General features: G+C 34.4%; 1 protein-coding gene across 1 annotated transcript in view; it reads right to left on the bottom strand.

Annotated features, from left to right (window-relative positions):
- Window positions 1-8,554: 8,554 nt before the first annotated feature.
- Window positions 8,555-13,109, bottom strand: part of Coq7 (ubiquinone biosynthesis protein COQ7, mitochondrial) — a 45,575-nt gene continuing 41,020 nt past the window's right edge. The window contains exon 3 of the mRNA XM_090397177.1: window positions 8,555-9,510. Coding sequence (XP_090253303.1) covers window positions 9,233-9,510 — 278 coding nt within the window. The 3' untranslated portion in view covers window positions 8,555-9,232. The remainder of the gene's footprint in view (window positions 9,511-13,109) is intronic.

Below are 13,109 nucleotides of genomic sequence, written 5' to 3'. Positions count from 1 at the left end.
ATCAAAAATCTGTAGTGTAGAGGGAAATGTAGATGATATGACCTGTTAAAATATGTTTTACACAGTAATTTTTTTACTGGCTACACTGCTTAATTCAAATGAGGCCTGGTCAGATGGTCAAATTTCAAACGATTAAAGTAGAGCTCATAGTACCCATCTATATATATATATATAAATAAAGGAATATAATATATATAAATATAAAAAAGGAATATAATATAAAACTGAGAACTAGAAGAATTTCTCTAGTAAGATTTATGCAAGCATACTTGAGAAAATGATAAGAAAAATTGTGGAAGTAAAACTTGAACAAGTTGAATTCAGGAAAACAAAGTTAACAGGATCGAACTTTTACTTTAAACAGCAAGAACTGGAGAAGGCATGAAAAGGTGTTAAGAAATAACTGTTTAAAGCACAACTATATCATGTAAAAAGGGAACAAAAAAAGCATTTCAGCTATTTAGGCACAATTTTTTAGTAAAGATGGCAATTAAATATGGAAATATAAAACAGAATTACCAAAATTTGTATGGTAAAAAGTCAAATGAGGAAATTTATATGGAATAAGAGATAAATAAATCAAGATTATATACAAGTGTTCACACCAATTTAAACTACAGATGTGAGAGCTTGGCTTAAAAAAAATTGGAGATCAGATAGTTACAATGACAGTATATTAAACATTAGGAACCTGACATTGTTATCAGGGACAATCTTAGAAAATGAGAGGAAAGGTTAATAACTGATACAGTACGTGCCTTAAAGAATTTATGCATTTCAGAAATCTGTTGGTTTCTGAAATCAGTGAAGTATCTATGCATGCCTATTAATCTTTCGATTTTATGATTATAAAAAGACTGCATGATTTTCAAAAGCAACATGAGAAAAGTCAGCAATATGTTATGAGTGTTTTCCAATTTATTTTTAAACCAAGAATATAATATATGCGTCTGAAATGCTGCAACGCATTTTGTAACTGAAAATCAAATTTTAAAAAAATATTTTCATAATGTAAAGTATTAATATGGGAGACAATAACTGTTAACAAGTAACTTTTTTATCAAAATTTTATAATAGCTAACTAAACATTCAAGTGAATCTATAATTAACCATATTAATTATGAGATGTTCAAGATTTCTTTTTCAAAGTTGGTATATCTGTCATAAACATTCATATGAAACTGTAAATCATTCTATCAAGTAGTTTGTTTCATACAGTTGTCTGAAGCAAAAGTATTGTTTGTATGAACTACGTCCAAAAAGTGTAACCACACCAGAAATCATTGATCAAGTGCACGATATGGTATTGGATGACTGGCGAGTCAAAGTGAGTGAAATTGATGAGACTATAGGCATTTCCAAAGAACTTATAGGATATATTTCGCCTAAAAAGCTTTTCACAAGATGGGTGCCACACTTGCTCACAGCAGATCAAAACGCACATGCATGAACATCTCTGAAGTGTTTTTAACAAAAATAAAACTGATTTCGTGCATAGATTTATTACTATGGATGAGACTTGGATTCACCATTACACACCAGAATCGAAACAGCAGACAGAAGCCAGTTGTTCAATGCCAAAGAAAGAAAGGTCATGGCATCAGTGTTTTGGGATGCTGAAGGCATGTTTATTATATTGAAAAGGGTAAATCAATAACCGGGGAATATTATTCCAATCATTTAACCAGATTAGACGAAAAAAATTCGCGAGAAAAGACCCAGTTTGAGGAAAAAGAAAAAAATCATCTTTCATCAGGACACTGCACCTGCCCACGAAGGTATGTTGGCAATGTAAAAATTAAGGGAGCTGACTTGGCTCCCTCCTCGAGAATCAGCATTTTTCTTCAAATCAAGGTGATTGCAGCTGTAGAGGGGTTTTTTGTAATCTTACTGAGGACCACTACAGGGATGGGATAATTGCGCTGGAATAAATGTATTAGTGTGAAGGGATATGTTGAAAAATAAAAATAATTTTGAAATTATAAATTCGTTTTTTCATTGTTAGGCCGAGAACTTTTCAGACCACTCTCGTACGTCAAGAACTCCACCATCCTTTAGTGTTTATACTGAAGTCTAAAATTCTAAAATAGCAAGAAAACTATCAATCAATGCTTCCAAAATATAGTTTGAAAGAGCAAAAAGCAGGAAACCTGTGGCTGAGCCTTTTGGTCTCTTGGCAAAGCAATTGGTTATACCTTTTGCCCTAGATGACTATTGAATCATCACCACAAAAAACCTCAGCTCCAACACATAACTGACCATGGTAAATGCCCTCATATCCTTTTGCCAGAAAGAAATCAGAAAAAATATTGTCCAAATTAGAGAAGTCTCCAGCTCTGATGGCATTCCTCCAATTGCCCTTGATGGTTGCACAGAACAGAACAGAATGGAAATTAGCCAATGTTCAACCCATTACCAAGCAGTGCAACAAATCACTGCCAATAAACTACTGGTCTATCTCGCTCAAACTCGAGGACATCCAGCTAATATAAACGACCATAGCTATGGACTGTTTCTGCAAATCACATCTACACAGATCACCATCTGTGGACCATGGAGAAGTTTGGTTAATTTCAACTGGTTGCACTTGATATCTCCAAAGCTTTGGACCAGGTATAATTTAGTGTCCCATCCCAGGAATTCTGCAGTTACTCTCTTCCCTCTATGTATATAAATGACCTATTTCAGTTGACTTCGAACTCAATTCAGATTTGCAATGACAGTACATTGCACCCCTCCCTTTCATTTGATCAACCTTACTATACATATATATAAACCACCACTGCCCTCAATTCTCTACAAACCATTCTTCAGGGTTCAGATAACCATCAATTTTAATACTAGCAAACCTCATTTGTCACACAAAAAAAAAAACCATTTTTCTCCCAGTATTATCTTTGACAACATTCAATTTCCAGGCAACATGAGATTTCTCTTGAATCACCTTGACAAACCTCCTTTCACCACTGTATGCTGTTTCTAAAAAACCAGGATTTCGCTCAAGCCATTACTTCACATCTGTTAACACCCAACCATTGAATACTGCTGTTACATTTGAAGAGCCTCTTAGAGCTGCCTCAATACTGATGAGGGCAATTACTCTTACCAACTCATCCCCACTTTTGCATAGGCATTTGGTTCCTGTAGTATGTGTATTCTATAAATATTTTCATGGTAAAAGTTCATCTGACATAGCAATAATAATTCCCCCCCAAAATGTGTAGCTGTCATTCCTTCACAGTACACCTTAATTTAACCTACAGAATAAATTTCTCCTTTCCATCCCTGCTACTGCTGTATTGTGGAAGCCTTAAGTGTTTCCCAAAAAATACAATAGACAGGCTTTACTAAAATATATATAGAGCCAAAGGCTTCATTTCAGCAATGCAAAAGTATATAAATCAAGTAGATATTATTTCAAGTAGATATTATTAAATCGAACATATTTCAAATTGCTGCCCAATCGTCCATATGTGGTTGTTTGGGCAGCAATCATGTCTCCTATATAAAGTCAGGCTAGGGGCAAAGCGTTGATGCCGGCGAGTATATTCCCGTAAGCTCTCTGGTCAAATTTCGTCCGAAACTTTTATTTTCTGTATTCGGCTTTGAAATAATGCTGGAGTTGATATCTACTTCATTTATATACCTGTCATGTATGGAGTCCAACATAAAAATATTTTGTTCCTTTATCTCTCTGCAGGTTTAGTGAACAGCAATATATAAAAAGTACACGTAGTCATCAAATTTTTGATGACACAAATATGAATGCTACTGAAATTCACTACCATTTCCAAGTTTTTTTTATGAAATAACCATAGATGTGCTGTCTGTTGTTAGGTAATGAAGGACAAGAAATAGCAATAGCAGAATGAACAATCATAACTAATCATTTCCATATGCAGTTCAGATGTTCAGTAAATAAAATTAGCAAACACATCATCATAGCAATGAAATGAAATAGTAATGTTGCACAACTGACACAAGATAATCATAGAATTTGGCTATAATAAAATAAGTGTAGTCCATGAAATAAAATTGAAGTTCTCAAACATCCTTTCTGCAGCTTAAACTTGGTTCCATTAGACTGAGTTATTTCCATAATTGGAAGATATCTAGTTAGGCCAATATCTGATTATCCTATAAAACTGGAAGTTTTAAATCTCTGACATGTTCATATCAGATTTTTGGTAGAAAATTCTAAAAATATTTTACACATTGCAACTTGAATCTCATTTCTTGGCAGTAAGTTACATTCTCAAAATTTTAAATTTTAGTTATTTTGTTCTAGATATAATTTGCAGGTCTGACAAATACAGGGCAGTAAATTTTTTTTGCAAGAATAGTTGTCTAGACTAAGATATGCTTGCATATTTGCTTTGTAAAATATATAATTAAAAACACTAATAATATTCCAATGAATTTATAAATTCTTCATATTTATGTTGTATATCAAGTACGATTCATGAAACTGCATACCTATACCTACAAATTCAGAGTATGCCACCAGCCCTGACTTATGACAGTGAGAATCTGCTGTCATTATGAATTTATCTAATCCAACAGGAGATAAAGAACATTTAATTTAGATTTGAACCAAGGTATATATAATAAGAAAGTTTGGAGTACTTGGCTGAACAAGCTCTAGAGACTGGTTCAGCAAAGTATACACATTTGTTCTTTCTGATAAAGTGGGAATTGATATGCGTAGCCTCAGAGCAATGTACAGCAAATAGAATAGGTTTGAAAGAAACAATTTTCTCCTCAAAACCTCTTACTATATACTTCCCTCTAAATTTTAGCCTCCCTAGTGGCATCGTGTGAGTTTGGTTGGGTGTGCTGTCATGTTTTCCAGGAGGGGGAAGATTGGAGACATAATTATATCAATAAATTTTTATAATTATTGATTTAATTAAATAATTACATCCATAAATGTCTTTTTTATGTAATTATTTGTCGATGTAAACTATAACTACATTTTAATCTTTAATTCTTTGGAAAAAAAAAAGGTATTCAGAATTAAGTTTTTAGCACAATTTCATATTAAAAAAATTCACCAGCATATTTTATTAAAAATAAATTAATCCTAAATTAATTATTTCAGTTTAAAAGCAAAAATATCATAAAACTAACAAGTAAAATATTAAACTACATACACTTACCTTTTAAAAATGTATTTTTTTTTTGTTTAAATTTGTTTCACTATATAAATTACTAGACAGACGGAGAACTAACTGGTCACTGTTCACAAATGAAAAACAAAAAATAAAAAGGAACATGCGTTTTATTACTGCAATAAAACACTTGTTCTATGGCTACCCTGCAACAGGCCAACCCATAACATTTTAAGACACACAAAGCGTTCCCAGGGTCGAGGTTGTAAGATTTCTAAATCAATTTTACGATTATAATTTGTGGAATTTTTTAATCGATCCCAGGGAAAAGTACCGACCATGCAGACACCCATGACCGCGGGATTGCATTTTTATCGAAGTATGAAAATTTCACCAGCATTCATCCTAATTGGTCCAATGCAATTAATTGCAGGATAACTTTGACTACCTCTGCGTAGAGTGGAGGAACAATCTGTTTTATGATTGATTAGAAATCAACGATGCAGGAGAATGTTATATTTGAAATACTCAAAGATGAAAATAAGTGACCCATCATTTATAAGACACGAGAATAGGAAGGAACAAAGTGTGAGTAGAAACACTTTCATTAATGGTAAAGAATAATTAATAATTATCATTTGCAACATGTGTCCAATAAGTTGCTGGGTAGAGCAAATAGCACATCTTCAACGCCCACCTTTCCTAATTGGGTTGTGGGGACAACAGCTGCAAGAGGAACTTCCAATGATCACGATCCTCTGCCACCAAGCTCAAGTTGGTGGGATTCCCAAATGTGTCGACCCAAGGTTTTGAATATAACCTATCAATCAAGTGAGTCCTTGGTTTTCCACCTTTCTGGCTTGGCAAAGAGGGCCTGCTGAGGGAGCTCTCTTGTGGCATTCTGACCAGGTGCCCGTGCCAACGACTGTGATCTCTCAACACGGAGAAGCAGCAGTTGAATATCGAGGTTTTCCCGAATTGCAGAGCTTCTGACTCTGTCGAGTCTCGACAGCCTTGCAACGCCTCAAAGGAACCTCATTTCAGCCACCTGGATTCGTGTCCGCATTCTTTCAGTCATTACCCAACTCTCATGACCATAGGTAAGGATGGGGACATATAGCTGTATTGAAGACAGCCAGCTTTGCCTTCTGGCTTAACTCCCGCTTCAATACTACCGAACGGCCAAGCTCCTGCAATATTGAGCTTGCTAAGCCAATTCAAGTATCTAGCTCTATGTCCCATTTTCCATCATTCGTGAATATGGACCCAAGGTATTTAAACTTCTCCACCTGCCGTATTGGGACTCCACTTACATGAAGAGTGCATTGGGATGATTGTCTTGATACCACAAAGGTTTCAGTTTTGGCCACACTGATCTTCATTCCAGCGTCTGCACAAACAGCTACAAACCTATCCAGGGTCCACTAGAGGTCATCTGTGGAAGAGCTAAGCAGAACTAGGTCATCTGCAAAAAGATGACATCCAATGCTACATCTTCCACACTCACTGCCTCGGCTGTGCCTATCAGAGCAAATAGCACGATCCTATAAATTCTAAGCATGAATAAGTGAATTTATGGCATAATTAAAAAAAAAACTTGATTGCAGGAATAAATATGGTTTGATGGAGCAGCAAATCATCTCTTAAAATTTGTTGCAAATGTTGTGTATATTTCGCTCCATTTTCCAAGAATTTTATTTTGTTTACTGAGCCTCAGTATACACAACATCCGATCATTATCAGAATTATCCACTTTCAGGAATCCTAAATTCATTAGTTTTTTTTAGTATTAGCGGTTCTTGTCTTATCAATCTCGCATATGCTAGTATTTTGTTGTAAATCAACGTCTTATAATACACAGAATATTCATTTTTATTCAGGAATAGATTTTTTGTATTGTTGACTAGAATAAAATCTATACCATTAAAAAACTTTGCAACCTCAACAGATGCTATACTGCACAAGCAAAAGAAAAAAACAATTAGCATTTTCCTCCTAACGTTCAGTTCCAGAAAACGTGTAACAGCTGTTTATAATAAAGCCATTGGATATAGTAACCTCTCAACTCATGACAGTGACAACATTCAATTGGATTGGTTGACACGATAACCAATAGCAGCCGCTAGGTGAGCTTACCTAGTCACACCTCAGCGGTTTAAAAATAATACATAGTTAAGAATTTGACACGGTGCACCCTCTTTACATCTTTTCGAATGGCTCAAAAGGTGTATGCATTTTGAAATCACACCCGGGCTATTAACGCGAATGTGATGCAATGCTTATGCGACGAAAAGTGCCTCTTCATGAAGAACTAATGCTTTATTATCCTTGTGTAGAGTACATTGAAGCATTAGTACAGTTATATTGTGTTCAATTTTAGGAATCGCACGACGTCTACAAACAATTGGGCGAGTCTTTAATGGGAATAAATGCAAAATATAATATCGGTGATACTAATATTTCGTGGATGAGCACTGCACACCTGGAATATTTGCTCCTGGTTCCCCCTCCCTAAAAAAAAAAAAAATAAACCTTCTGCTAACTTGTCCTTTCACATTGTTTAAGTGACTATAAGGGGTCATTTAAACAGAATGTGAGAATTCACAAGCATTCAGGAATGTAAATAATGTGTAGTTCTTTTCTACTACATTTTTAATGATACTACCCCTGGTTCACATTGTCCCAATCTTTCTCAGAACTCTCTGCAGCCTCCACTTTCTAACCCAGCTGCAAGATCAATAAGTTTCCTTTCACAAACCAGTTCCTTAGAACATGTGGATATAGTTACTGATATATATCAATATCAAATTTGATAATTCGTGCAGTTATTTTCTATCCTAAATGGATCATCTCTTGGTAGTATGCCTAATAATATAATAAATTTAGTAACTGAACTTGCTTTTCTTAAAGCATAAAAGAAAAACTGTCCATCACATACAGATGACTTATTATAGCAAGTTGTTAAAAAAAACCTTATCAGTAACTCTCCTCGCACTTGAAAAAAAAAAAAAAAATACAAATCTATAAAATTAGTAACGGGGAAAAGCCCCCCCCCCCCATGATTTTTTATGTAGTGAAGAAACTTAACACTCTAGGGACTAAAGGAGCTTTATCAAGCCAATTCATGGAGGCGGTATCTAACTCAGGGATGAAATTCATCTTCAAGAAAGCAAAACAATTGACAACCTACTGAATAAAGAGCAAGTGCTTTATTGTCCAGCTCTCTATCCAGTATTGCCAGCCTGTCAATTGTAATAGTGGATGTTTTGCTATAGTAAGTTTTGTTTAAAAGAGCACTGTTATTCAGCTGGAACACTGGTAGTGTTTGTCAGTAAAATTGACATAGTGAGAGTTGATTATAGTATATTGTTTGTTGATAGTTTATAAAACTATAATATTTGAAGCACTCAGAATGTTAAGCAGGTGAAATAAACAGGACAGAATACCTTGCATTTCAAGTTTAATGGTGTTTTTTTCTTCTTTTTTTTGCCCCCTCCTTCTCCCTTTTACAGGTTTTGTGGAAAGTTACATAATTGAGGTATTTTAAAAGCAATTTACAAATATTCAGAATAAATCAATAAGTAATTATTAGATTCAAAAGAAACACTATTTGAAGTTGAAATTAACATTACTGGAATCTTAAATATTGTAGGCTTATTTTATAGAGATGTGCATTTCTAAAGATTCTGTACATCAAAACAAATTCAAAGTAGCATTATCAGCAACGGATTTTTTTAAAAACACTTTAAACAAGGTGAACTATTCTATAAAACTGATCAAATGCTGCAATTCATGAAAAAAGCCTCATGTAATATGCACATGACTTCTGCAAAGAACAAAATGGCCAAGGAATGGCTTTTTTTTTCCCAATACCAAAATTTCTCTTATAGGAATTTTTACAAAAATAAATAAAATTACTGAAATTTTTAAATGCTTGTTGCAAACTTCATGTGGATAATCATGGGCTAAAACCTCCGGTTTTAATATGTTATGTAAAACTTTCCACAAACTGAAATACATTAACATTTGTGAAGATGCATGCAAGACAACCAAATGAACTACCAGCTAGAAATTATCTGCACTCCTGGTTTCCAGTGTGATAAAAGGATGTTTTACAGATGCTAAATTTTTTCTGCAATCCATATTGCTCCACGACATCCAGTTTTAATGATTTCAGACATTGTTTTATAGAAGGGTGCTTTAACTGCATCATGTTCAATTCCTGTGTCATGATGGTGCTGCTCATCATCACGAAATTTAGTAAGCACATCCAGCAACTCTTTATTAGCTTCGGGATCTGACATAAGTTGTCGTATCTGATCATTATAATGATCAGTAATTACTTCTTCCACAGCTACTGTACAGGCCATTGCACTTTCTTTACCTAGCAATGCAGTACCTAAAACAAAAATAATGTGATGTATGTCTGAAAGTTAATGCATTATAACATTTCAAAATCAGAAACTTGAATATAAATAATCAATGGCTGCAGAATAAACCATCTTATACCTCCTTACCCATGTTATTTCAGCATGCATTACATTCTACACCACATCCATATTTTGATCAGATCTACATGTGATGACTAGTTCGAAGCCAAGAGACACTCACAAAAATGCAATCATGTTATCAAGTAACATATCAGTTATAATATTCGAACATTATGAAGTTATCACCACATTATACAAAAAAAGTGCTTTAAAATACAATGAAAATTTAAGTCAATTCAAAGTTATGTTTAATATGTAAAATAAGTTGAAAGCATTGGTAAAGAAGAATTCTTAGATGTAATTTTTATCTGAATTTTTTTAAAGGTGAAAATATGCTGAAAACCAAACAGGTCATACAGAACAATATGTATTCAGGATAATCTCAGACAATAGAACAGGACTAGTAAGGAGTGAGAGAAACAGGAGCAAACCAACTTTTTGCTAATATACTCTGCTCTGACAAAATGAACTTAGAAAAGAAGAGTTTTACATCATTGAAATATTTAATTGCATTTAATAAACTTCAAGTGGTAACAACTTCTTTCCATTTCTTAAAAATGAACTATATGAAGTAATATTTGAACAAGTAATGGAAATGGCAAGCAGAGTGAATGAAGGCAAAACCAGTTCCAGTATGAAACAGATTTTCACATATGCAAATTCATGATCCTGTCAATACTTATATACATTAAGAATAATGAAATATATCTGCCTATTTCACTATGAAAGTGTCTTTAACTTCACAGGGACACTTCGCCTCAAGAGAATCACTATAACAAACTTATTTACAAGATTTTTTATGTGTGTGTGTGGGCACGCAAGTGCCATTTGAATGAGCGTGAATTAAATCTCATGAGGTATACTTAGCAACAAAAAATTTTTGAATTAAGTTTGCAAACAATGCCTCAACCAAACTGTCTAATGTCACCCAGCCCATGTTTTGCTATAGGGCTGCAGTTCATGATCACTCCCCCCCCCCCACTGAAAGAAATGCAGCCAACTTAGCTATGGACAGACCTTCTGACACTATGACAAGATCCAACACTCTCATAACCCTGAGTCTCCTCAGTCACATTCTGCTTCATGCAATTATCTCTCAGTAAGTGCATAAATTCCATTTCCTTCCTGCCATGTGATCTTTCCTCCTTCCAATCTATCTCTGAAGTTGAAGCCCCCCACCATAATAATTGTCAACTTGCACTCAATATACTAATCTGATGTTTATCTTCCACATCAATCCCTAGCACCCTCTGGCTTATAGTAGCAAACAATTTTATATTTTATCCTATTGGCCTTGATCTCACACCAGAGTGACCGGTCTACTCAACCCTCCCTGAAAATATTAACTAACACATTCTATCCCTGTAACTATGTCATCTTCTGTTAGCCAAGTCTCACTAATTAACAAGGTTGCACTAATCAATGCCAAAAATTTATTCCTGGTGTTTCTAGCATTAGTATAGAGAAAGAAACAGTAGATGCTCCTTAATCTGAATTGACTATCCCATTTGATAGTTGTTTATAAGACCAGATTCTGCATTTTTTGTTCATTCACACACACATTTGCTTGATGGATGATTTCACATACATATCCGCATCTGTCCTAATTGCTTTAGTTTTCCTCACTTTACCACTTCCATACTCTGAATAAAACTATCCAGACATTTAACTCCAAATCCATTTAATTCGATCCATCAGCATTGTGCAAATCTTTTGTAATGAATATGTGGACGTTGTGAACACCAAGAGTGTGAATGAGCTTAAACTTCAATATGATAGATTTGCAGACAGGAGAGATTTTCTGTAAAATGCCTGTGGAGTTGTGCAATTGTTAATTCATTTTAGAAATTATGGACTCTACAACTGTGTTATAAATAACTATTTTAATTTCCCAACATTTTTATTTTTTATTGAGGTCTTGTAGAGAATTTTGTTAATAGTGTTTTGGCTGTAACCATTTTTTAGAAAATGTATTGCTGAAACTTTAAATTTGTCTTTCAGTGCACTTGATCTTCAGAGCCCTGTTTTTTTAATGTATTAATGACACCTAGTTTTTGTGTTCATGACACTCTTTGCACATATATTACATTCTGGTTATTTTGTATGGCAAAACACTTTCTACCTGTAAAAAGAAGGCACAGCCATTGGCTCACCAATACCTCCCCCCCCCCCCCCCAATTGCTAACTTTTATCTGGAACATTTTGAGCAACATGCTCTATATCCCTCTCCTTTAAAACACAAAGTCTGGCTTAGATATGCTGACGATGTTTTTGCGATCTGGCCCCATGGCCGCCAGACACTTTCCTTAGCCACCTAAACAAAACAACACAAACAGTTCACAATTGAGATCGAAAAATAGCACACACTTCCATTTCTAGATACAACTGTCACACCTCTTCCTTCTGGTAGTCTTTCCTTCACTGTTTACCAGAAACCGACACATACTGGCCAATATATACACAAACTCCTACCACCACACCACCCAACACAAAAACTAGGTGTCATTAATACTCTAAAAAAACAGGATTCTAAAGATCTGCTCCAATGAACAAGTGCTGAAAGACGAATTTAAAGTTATCAGCAATACTTTTCTAAAAAAACGGTTACAGCCAAAACACTAACAAAATTCTCTACAAGACCTCAATAAAAAACAAAGATAAACCAGACTACAATAAAACTATAACTATTTCTTACATTAAAGGAACACCAGATAAAATAAACAGAATACTACAGAAATACAACCCCTCAAAGCCACCTTTAAACCTCCTGCAAAATTAAAAAGCTTACTCAACTCATCCAAAGACCCACTCCCTCTGCTGGCCCACCCTGGAGTATACTGTATTTACTGCACCTGTAATCTACCATATATAGGGAAAACAGGATGCACAATTCCTATCAGACGAAAGGAACATAAACGACATTAAATATAATAACTATGGTGAAGCTGGCCTTTCTGATCATGCCCTGAACACTTCACATAGAATTGACTGGAAAAGCATTAGTTCTTTACATCACACCAAAACATGGTATGAATGCAAATTTAAAGAAGTCTGTGAGATTCTTACCCACAGAACCTTTCTGCCTAAGAGTTAACTATAAACAGGACTGTAGATAATCCAGAATCTTCAATCTAATATAACAATTGTCATGTTAAAAATAGAACATCATTTTAACTCTAAGAAAACTATATGAAAGAATGTTTCTCTTATGTTATCTTAAATAGAATTTCTAAATAATTAATTTTATCTGCATTTTTTTTCACTAGAGGCCATACCTGTAGAATAACCGGTGATCAAATCATTGTTTCTTTAGCATATCGCGTGAAATGTAACTCAGCTTGTCCTTGTATATACTCCAGATGATGACCTTAATATGAAGGTTAAAATGTCGGGAAATTAAAATAGTTATAACACGGTGCAACACTAAATATGTCATAAAAGGACTCAGATTTCTTTCCTTGAGTGACTCCGGAAGATTTAATGCAACAATATAAATTCACACAAACTA

This window comes from Typopeltis vanoorti, chromosome 1, assembly GCF_054136105.1.
Source record: "Typopeltis vanoorti isolate ZY-2024b chromosome 1, IOZ_Tvanoo_1.0, whole genome shotgun sequence".
Classification (NCBI taxonomy): Eukaryota; Metazoa; Arthropoda; class Arachnida; order Uropygi; family Thelyphonidae; genus Typopeltis; species Typopeltis vanoorti.
This window is presented reverse-complemented; position numbering and strand designations above follow the sequence as displayed.